The 9,666-nt window shown below is 40.1% G+C and overlaps 1 protein-coding gene across 1 annotated transcript; it reads right to left on the bottom strand.

Annotated features, from left to right (window-relative positions):
- Positions 1–1,534: 1,534 nt before the first annotated feature.
- Positions 1,535–6,713, bottom strand: LOC104493197 (arylacetamide deacetylase-like 4). The gene is made up of 4 exons (XM_010135843.1): positions 6,609–6,713; positions 4,038–4,254; positions 3,248–3,311; positions 1,535–2,309 (listed from the first exon to the last, which is right to left on the bottom strand). The coding sequence occupies exons 1-4, from the start codon at positions 6,711–6,713 to the stop codon at positions 1,535–1,537; spliced, it is 1,161 nt and encodes a 386-aa protein (XP_010134145.1).
- Between the last annotated feature and the right edge of the window lie 2,953 nt (positions 6,714–9,666).

Raw genomic sequence — 9,666 nt, 5'->3', positions numbered from 1 at the left:
GGAAAGAGTAATGTGAAATACTTTTGAAGAAACAGTATTATTTATAAATAACAGACTTACTAAATTTGGAATGTTTTCTAATTGCGTGGCTTATTTTTCAAAATACCTGCTGTTGTGTATAGACTTAAATAGAGTGGTGCAAGGAGGCAATGCAAAGATAGCAAAGCAGAAGATAATTGAAGTTGTAGAGTTCTGAATAAACCACTGTAACTTGATTGGTTTAGAACAGGTCATCTAATTTCAAAGTTGTTACAGTTAAAATGTGCTCTGTTATTAAACATGCAAGTTTAGTGTATGAAGGCAAAAAAGGTCATTAAAAGTACTTACGTCTAAAACACAGATTGGCCTTTTATAATGTCTTTCAGGTGCTCGTATTCTGTGCCCAGAGCACAAAGAAGTTTGCTGGGTTATTTCGCTAATGTTGAAAAATAAGTTGTATACTTACATCTGGTGACAGGAATGATGCATAATTTCCTTTCCCTTTCTTAATTTCTTTTAACATCTTCCTGTAACACAAAGCTGTTCAAATCGTGTCAAGACGTCCTGTCTTTACTGAACTTTCCAGCATTTCATTAGTTTTCTGGTTCTGACAGTGTCCTGCTCTGTTCCTGAATCCTTTTCTTTGCCGTGTACTGCCACCTCACACTGCTCCTCTGTGAGATAAAGTGCTTCAGCCAGTGCAGGCCTGCAGTTAATACAAGCTCTTTGTAAAGTAACTGATATTGCTGTGTATTCCCATGTATCTTTAGGTATAAAACGTATATGCATGAGTTTTTAATAGATGTTGTATTCCTTAACCAATACTTTTTATAACAGCCGTTGTTCCAGCCTAACCTTCTTCCTGACCTCCTCTCTTTTCCTTCCACTTCTTTCTTTTATGTCTATGCTGACATTTTTCCTGCTATAATCAATTCTCTTTAATCTTGCCTCGAGTTCAGCAGATAGAGGCTTTGATAAATCATTGACCATGTTCATTATACGCTCAGTCTCGAGGAGAAAAGACAGCGCAGAAAGAACCGTGCCTCTACTGTACCACCCAAGGAGACCTTCCGCTGTGCTCTTTGCAACCAGTCTTGCCTATCCCGCATTGGCCTTTTCAGCCATCAGCGCGCTTGCAGTAAGCGTGGGTAAAGCCCTTCCCAAATCTTCGTCCGCGAAGCCAAGCCATGATGATGATAACCTGGAGATTCACGCCCTGTTACCTGCCACAAGTTGTCCTCAAATCACCGTTTGTTATTAATATTACCAGAAATTTACTGAGCCAAGCTGCATTGCTAAACATTTGCATGGGGACCAAACCTTTTGTGGGTCCAGGAGAAGATTCTGAAGAGGCAGTAGTAGAGGAAAGAAAGGCAAGTTCACCTGGTTTTACCTATCATAGAAGAAAACAAAGCAAAAGCCATCACCAAATCATTTTACTGGGGAAAAATAAGACAGATGCAATGCAGAAATTTAAGAAGATTATTTAAGATAAGGAAAATCTTTGGAAGTAATGAGAGATAGGAATCAGGAAAGGAAAGCAAGAAATGAAATTTTACATCAACCTTATAAATTCTGCTATATTTTCCAGGCCTTTATTTCCAGATCGGAATGGTCCCACCCCAAGCAAAGCAGCTGCAAATATTACTCCATGGAATCCCTGTTGCAGATGGCACCAGGTCACTTTTATACCATGATCCTCTAATCGTTTCTTGTACAGCAGTCCATCATCTCTAAGGATGTCATATTCACAGGTCAAAATGAAAGTCTCAGGAAGCTGAGCAATAACACTGTCTTCAGCTAGCAGTGGTGAAAAAACAGGGTCAAACACAGGCTTGAGCATTGCGTACAGTTCTTCTGAGACTGTAGTTGTAGTTGGTGTGTAGCCTCTTTTTTTAAACTCATGGGGGATGCAGTCAGGACTCACCCATTTCTGATACTTCGGTTGCAAATCTTCTGGAATATAAGTCAATTTAGCTAGAGATTCCGTGACCGGCAGGTTTATATTAAGATACCTCAAACCAAAAACAATGGTTAGTTTCCTTAACAAAACAGGATATGTGTTATTCTGCTGATGAGAAGGCAAATTAAAGTTCAAACCCTGAAGAAAAGGATAGATTAGGATTTGTGCTCTCGGCTTTGGAAGGTCTCTTCTGTTCACCAGTGCTTGGGCAACAGCAGCAGCGAGTGTACCCCCACTACTGTCTCCACAGATGATGATGCGAGAAGGGTCTACTCCGTAATCTTGCGCAGTCCTCAAGAAGTGTATGGTGGCAGTGAGACAATCCTCAAACTGGGTTGGATAGGGATGCTCAGGAGCTAAGCGATACCTAAATAGGAGTGAAAGTGTTTTACCATAGTGAATGGTCCTGATGTCTTTTCTTTTTTTCTGAACATAGGAAAATATTCTGAGATTGCAATTACAGCAACAGAATTTATTATAATTATTGCTATCACATGTAATTTGCTACTATTGTTAATGTTTGGGAGAGTCAGTACACTATTCTACCTTTGCGAATTACTTCTTTACCTATCTCTTAAGTGACTAATGGCACATGCCGAGTTACTGTAGAATTAGGTGGCAAGGCAGGTGTGTGTGAATCAGTTATCAGCAATTCTAGTTAGAAATTGAAATGAACATTTCCCAACAAATTGTTAGAGAATATGAGCATAGAAAATTGACAGTGAAAACATGAAAGGTTTTTAGTGGTTTTCTCTAAGCTGAATTCTTAATGGTTCTTCAAGTATTTTAGGATGTAAATAGTACTGAGTGCAATTGTAATCAATTTCCAAGACATCAACTCTTTTCCTGAACTTTTAGAAATTGTTTTTTAAAAATGCATTACAGCTCATCAGAAGAATATTTGGAATGTTCATGTCACGTTGATGGCCAGTTAAATGTGGTTATGCCCCCCAGTTTTTCAGAGCTGCTACTAAAATGAGTACTCAGCAGTCCAGGCAACTGTGCTTTAACAGAAACAGTTACACTTCAAGCACAGTGTTGGTTTTCAGCTTAAGGTGGTTTGGATACAGCTTTAAGGACCGAAAGCATCCTTGCCTCTTAGTGGTGGCTAGAAATTACAAAATTATTATAATGGATTTGATTTGGAAGGAGGCAAGAGGGGATGAGTTGACTGATCGTTAAATGTAAGTACTGTGTGCACTGTACAAGGCACTTGGCTTGCAGTGACTGTGTGTTGAAGACTTACAAACCTAGAAGGAGGCAGAAAAGGCTCTAATATTGTGTGTCTGGCTTGACTCCACTTACCCAACAGACACAACCACCGAGTCACTTCTTTTAGCCAAACAGCGGCATGTTCTTTCATAGGCCTCTGTAAAACAAAATCCTTCAATGGAATTGTACCTTGCTTTAAAAATAAGATGAATGAAAATATTCTGATATTCTTATCGCTATTCTGTGATTAATGCTACACTGTAATTCTCTTGTTGTGGCAAGGTCTTATCTGGAAATTGCTCACAATTTCATTACATCCGTGGGAATCTTCTTGCCGGTAAGAAACCTGTATTTTACGCCAGTACATTGTTTCAGTCTCCTCTGAAAAGTTAGTTAATAGAAAGCACCACTACTACCACTTCTAAAGTGGTATTGAAGATAAGAAATTATTAAAAAAAAAAGCAATCCTCTTCTAAATCTAGCACAAGAATTGTTCTTGTGCATGAGTCACCATATAAACTATTATGCTTTTCCATTTCAAATGCCGAAGTATTTTTTTCTTATTTTGCCACTATGAAGACACACAGTGTACAGACATATACACAAGCTTGCACACACGAGAACACAAATTGGGTTCTTGAAAATAAGAAATAAAATTCTGATGAGAGGATCAGAGAATAGAAGTTCTAGATACATGCTTGTATAAAGACAGTTTAACTTGATACCTACTACATGTAAATAAAATTATTCTGCTGTCCTCCAATTAATTTTGATGTTTACAATGCTTAACCTACTAACTCTTCTTGCCATTTAAGAAATGCCATGACAGATCAGGAACTACATAGTAGTTGTAGTTATAGCTCATGTTGTTTATATTACTTACGAATACTTCCAAACATCCCAATCCCTCCATGACAATAAAGGATTCCTCTTCTTTGGCCAGTGGTTGGTATTTTTGGCTGGTAAATTCTTACTTCAACATTTTCAAACCTCAAGTCCTTGATAAAAAGTTGTTTATCTTTTAATGGTGGTATTCCATACATTAAGGCCCTGATGACAGAGACCTGTGAGACGATACCTACTTTTTCCAAAAATAATGTCTGTTAATAAAGGGAAAGAAACCACAAATTAGTGCAGATTTGCATCTTACCTGCAGACTGATCACAAAAGGTTTAAAATTCCATGGTCAGTTCAAACTCTCTCCTTATGGTTCTTACAATGTAATGACCAGTTACAGTGATGATGATTTGGCTACATCTTCATTGTAATGTAATACGTATCAAAATTTGAATTTCAAGGAGCAGGAGATTTGACAGGCATGGATGATCTTACCTTCTGCAGCACCCTTGTGTGCGTGCTTCTCCAAAAGCCAGGCCGTGGAGCCTGTGGGAAGTTGGGCCTGCCTGAGAGGTGCTTTCACAAACACACACTAACTTGGTTCGTTAATGCCACCTTACATCCCTGGCAAAAATCTTACCACTGCCATCAGCAGAACACAGGGTTAGCTTTGGTGGTAATTTCTAGATTGTATTAGGAACATTAGATGAGAGCATGGTGGTTTTCAAATTATTTCATTCTTCAGTGGTGAAATCCTGGCTTAGTTTCTATCAGTAGGAAAAAAATCCAAGTGTTAATAGTAGATAAAAGGAGGTGTCGAATAATTCAGTTTGTCAGGAGTTTGTCAGCCATGTGCCTGAGCAAAGTAAGGAGAGGGGAGTTACAGCATTTTAAACTCTGTCTTTGGATGAAGAAATGTGGCTAATATTTTGGTTTCCCAAACTCATGCTGCCTTTTAACTTGCAGAAAAAAAAATCTTTAGCGTCTACCACAGCTGCCTCCTGAACAAGTCTAGCTTTGAACCTCAGCCTGATCTTCTCACAGCTCAGTGGTTCTTTCCTAAGCACTCCGGCTGAGGGTTCTTACTCACTCTGAGCTAGTTTACTTCACTGCATCTGGAAGGCTTTAAGCTGTTTCAGTTGTAGTCTGCTCTAGTCTATTCCTGCTCGAGATGAAAAATATGAGGCAGTATCACTGTATTTCCACTATATCGGATTAAATTTTGTACTTTTCTTCTTCAGGAGTAGACCTCTCCAATGAGTATTTGATTTGCTCTGTTGCCGTTGCTAATGCATTTGTATTTAAGAAAGAATTGCGTATATGATAGTATATGCTGCATGTGTCATGCTAGTAAACTTTGATTTTCCCTGCAGTTTGGACATCTTGGATTGTCATCCCTTGAAAGGACTTGGCTCCTTTGCCATAAGTAATTGGCCTAACAGCAATACCAAGAGTTGCTGCATGACTCGGACTTCACCTGCATTTAAACTTCTGTATAACCATGCATTGATATTCTTATCTTTCTGCTCCTTTGAGGTGATGTGGTACAGTGCTTCTCTTCACTGGCCGGCAAAAAGGATACAAAATTGTAAGATCAGAAGTGAAAAACTACATTAATCACCAGGAAATTTCTAAATTCTGCAGTTTAGCTTTTTTTCCTGTGAATTACACAAAGATAAAACTTTGTCTCAGAGATTCATGCAGTGTTTTGAAAATGTGAAAGTCCACACATTGTATAGTAGATGTAAGAAAACTGAATTTCACCTCTGTTACTATCCTATTTTATTGCATTGCTTTATTGTCGTAGCAGTGTTCAGGCCTGAGTGGGACATTTCTCAAGAGACATCATGAGTCACTTTTGTAGGAGCTTAGAATAGAACATGGAATTAAAGTGAAATGAATGCACAAGCCAAAGAAACTGAAAGTTTTTTTTACAATTTAAGCAATTAAAAGAAATGAAGCTTGATTTAAGTATCACAGAAGTGTGTTTTCAATGACGGAGGCAACAATAAATTCAGGAAAGGATAATTGATGAAACAGAAAGAGAAGTGAAAGTTACATTTTAGTTTTGAAAAGAAACAAAGATGAAAAACAAAGGAGCATCAAAAATGTGCTAAATGTGCCAAAACCACAGAAAGACAGCTTTAATATTATGTCTGCTATCTCAGAAAAGAAAGTCATCTAGACATACTGAAAGGCAAAAGCTGATGAGCGTGGCAGCCGTGCTTCAGATGCTCAGAGAAGAGAACTGAAACCCCAGGCATCATTCACTTGCTTATTGTCTAAATAAACGCTGTGTTACACAGAGCAGAAGTTCCACATAAGCTCCTTAAGCCTTCCAGCACTGCACTGAGGCAACAGAATTAAAAAGCCGAAACCCAGGCCATCAGAAAAAACCTGACAATTACACAAACCTTTGGGGCCGAGAAGCAAACAGTAGAGTCTACTCTACCCAGCTGAGCTGAAGGTATCTGCAGTGGTGCTCACCACTAAATTAATCCAGTTGCATATTTGCAATATATTTAAACATTGATTCTAAAAAACTTCACTAATTTATTACCCGTCTATCAGAAATTAAATGAAAAAAATAACTCCAGCTTTAATCAGTTTGACTTACCAGACCAAAACCAAAGTTCACGAGGTAAGGAAAAGCGTGAAACATTAGGCGCTGGCTAAATCCCAGAGGAAGGTCTGCCTTGGAGTCCTCATAATAGAATACCATTGCCACAAAGATGATCAAAACAGCAAGAAAAATCACTAGGAGTTGCATCTCACTGTACTGTTGGGAGCCGAGTGACAAAACCACCTGTGGATTCCTTCCCCCTCTGACTTTTGAAGGATTTCTGAAGGTAAAGGCATGGGATTAGCAATTCTCTTCATATTGCAACACTGAGTTTTTAAAAGTGACAATAGGAGGATAAAAACATGTGGCAATCAAACCATATAATTAAACAGTCATGGGAGGGACTTGTTAAGCAGTTTTTTGTATTTGCAGCTGGCATGTTCTGAGTCTGTGCCGATCACCGGAGAACGAGTGCTTGATGTATCATTTGTGGCATCAGTGTTATGATAAAAACTTGTTATGCCTTTTCCTATTCCTTGGATACAGTCGGGTCTGTATTCTTTCTGAGTTCCTGGGAGTTCCTGAGGAACAGGATTTCTTAATAATCATCTTCAGAGCAGCTCAGTTTCTTGGTTTATTGTGCCTCCACAACTTTCTTCTTCAGACTTTCAGTGAAATCAAGGGTTCAGGGTTGCAGACACATTTAATCGCCTTTGATAACAGATTTTGTACACTGCTATGCCGTTCTGTCTGTGAGTCTAATGGAAACCGAGGCAGCTGCAGCCTGAAGTGTCAGTGCTTTGCATCTTGCTTCGTCCTCCTCGATAGCTTTTCTCCAGCAGGTCAGAGTCTGTACCAACTGTTTTTTGCTTGGTTTTTTAGTGGCCTCTTGGCTGAGCCTGACAGTACTGCAGTCTCTGCCTTCTCATGAATATGTTACAGGTGTCATCCCAGATACAACTATGATTCCAGCTGATGAAAACTGGACTTCATGGTTTCTGTGCCAGTAGTGATGACTAGACATCAGCAGCCCCCTCTTTCCTGTGTACTCAGTGGTGAGCTTTAGGGTTGGTGCCTTCCTCTGGAACGAACATTTTTCAGTACAGAAATTACTAGTGATAAGATCTAACCTGAAACAAAAAATCTGTAAAGCAAAGCTTTTTCAGATCTTATGATGTCAGCTTTGGGAACAGCTCTCTTTTTACCAGTCTGCTCAAACTGCGAAGGTGAGAGATTCCCATTCTGAAAAATAGCAGTATAGGTAAAATGAGTGTAAATTTTTTCCTTAAATAAATAAATAAATAGGACAAGGGATGAGCTGACCTTGAGAGAACCCTGGAGCTTTAGAATGCATACTTTATGATCTGCATGGGAAAGACCTCAGATTTGATTCTTGTCTTTAAAAACTCTTTATTAATTGTTTAGAATAAACGGGAAGCGACTTAGTTTCTGAGTCTGGTGATGTGGTGTCTGAGAAGAAGCTGATTCCCTGTGTTCTGCTCCCTCTGCCCAGACTGTTGCTTCATTTTATCCAACAACTCTTCGGGAACTTTTTTTTTCCCAAGGTCCCTGTTCCCTCTCTAGCCCTTTCCAGAAGGTTGTTTATAAGTGTAAAATCAGGCTCCTTTTTGTTTATTCTTCCTTGTGGCACTTGACACAGTCCCCCAGCTCAGTAAGGTGTGTTGGTGAAAGATGTATTGCCTGGTGATTGGGACGCGCTCTTGGGAAATGGAGATGGTGTATTTAAGCCTATCAGGACTGAGGTGCATATAGGGTTCATCTTTCTTATAGCTCAGACAGGATCATTAAGAAACACTGTTACACAAAAAAATGGTTGCAGCTCCCTTCTTAAGCATTTGATAGTGAAAGTATCAATCAGCTTTGTGCTAAACTTGCTGTCCCAATGAGTTAGGTGTGGTCTAAGTACGCTTACCAGATTTGGCCCCTCTGGGAGCCTAGTGTCTTCTGGACACTTGTGACAGATTGTTTGTACTAAGGTTCTTAAGGTCATCTGTTTTCTAACTCTTCTTGGTGCCTGTCCTTGTGGTAGCCAGTTCAGCCACTGGTAGGTCTTGGACTTTTTTGGGCATGTTAACTAGGTCCAGACATCACAGCATCCCCACCGACCCCAGAGGCTCCAACAGAGACTGGATGTGCTAGGAACTGGTATCAATTGTAGAAGAAACGAACTAGTTGGTTCCTGAGATAGTGAACCGGTTTTTTTTCTTAGGGCATTGCAGGTACACAGAGTAATACTTAAGGTTTTATAAGCATAGGCTCAGCAATCCACAAGCTTGCTTGAGTCCCAGGGTGGAGAACCATTCGCGCAGTAATCGATCTTTCAAATAAATGCTCTCTCCGGCTTCTGATTTTTTAACCTTATCTCCCACTCCTCTAGGACAGACCAGAGGAATTGGTCCCTGAGGCCAAAATCTCATTTTCTCCTACCCTAAGGACTCCTTTTCTTATTAATTCCCAGTAAAGAGCAAAATGTCAGTGCCTGAACTCTTCTCAGTACTGTCAGTACTTGTCATCCCTAAGCTTTTCCTCTGTTGTTAGCTGCACATGCTGGGGAAGACAGACTGAACCAGTTGCAGCGTAGTCTGCAGGCAGTCCCAAGAACTCTGCCTGTCTCTGAATCCTGGTGTTGATTAGGTGGCAGCCAGGTACTCATCTGCTTAGACTCTGACTCACCGAGTGTGGATGGATGCCTGACCGGGATACTGGGAAACGTTCCCGAGAGAAGGTGCTGCTTGACCGAGAAGCTCCTGAGTTCTGCGGGGCGTGAGAGCCACCTGGTGCTTGAGGTCTGAACTGGGAAACCCCTCGTCAGGGCCTCCCCAGCATACTCTGCCGCTAGCTGAAAGCTTGTATGCAAAGCCCTGACAAGATCTGCTAATGGCTTTTTTTGTGCCATAACTTGTGTGTGCACACTTGTTCTATGATTATTTCTCTGTATGCTCAATTCCTCGTGGAAAGACATTGGCATGTGTAATTCTGTCTGTGCTCTGCAAGTTTGTGCTTGATTGTGTTTGGAGTACTTGACTGTAGCTCGTCAAACATGCAGGCAGAGAGATGAATGTGCTGGCAGGAAGGGTATGTAGAAAAAATT

This window comes from Buceros rhinoceros, unplaced genomic scaffold, assembly GCF_000710305.1.
Source record: "Buceros rhinoceros silvestris isolate BGI_N320 unplaced genomic scaffold, ASM71030v1 scaffold5665, whole genome shotgun sequence".
NCBI classification, from domain to species: Eukaryota; Metazoa; Chordata; class Aves; order Bucerotiformes; family Bucerotidae; genus Buceros; species Buceros rhinoceros.
The sequence above is the reverse complement of the archived record's forward strand: the minus strand, read 5'-3'. Positions and strand labels throughout refer to the sequence as shown.

What these genes read in the sequence shown, in the direction of transcription:
- LOC104493197 (XM_010135843.1), bottom strand. Translation starts at nt 6,713, where the DNA reads ATGGTATTCTATTATGAGGACTCCAAGGCAGACCTTCCTCTGGGATTT. An exon ending in TGAACTTTGGTTTTGGTCTG is followed by an intron (nt 4,255 to 6,608) that starts GTAAGTCAAACT and finishes CTTTATTAACAG; the next exon opens with ACATTATTTTTGGAAAAAGT. An exon ending in TCGGTGGTTGTGTCTGTTGG is followed by an intron (nt 2,310 to 3,247) that starts GTAAGTGGAGTC and finishes ACTCCTATTTAG; the next exon opens with GTATCGCTTAGCTCCTGAGC.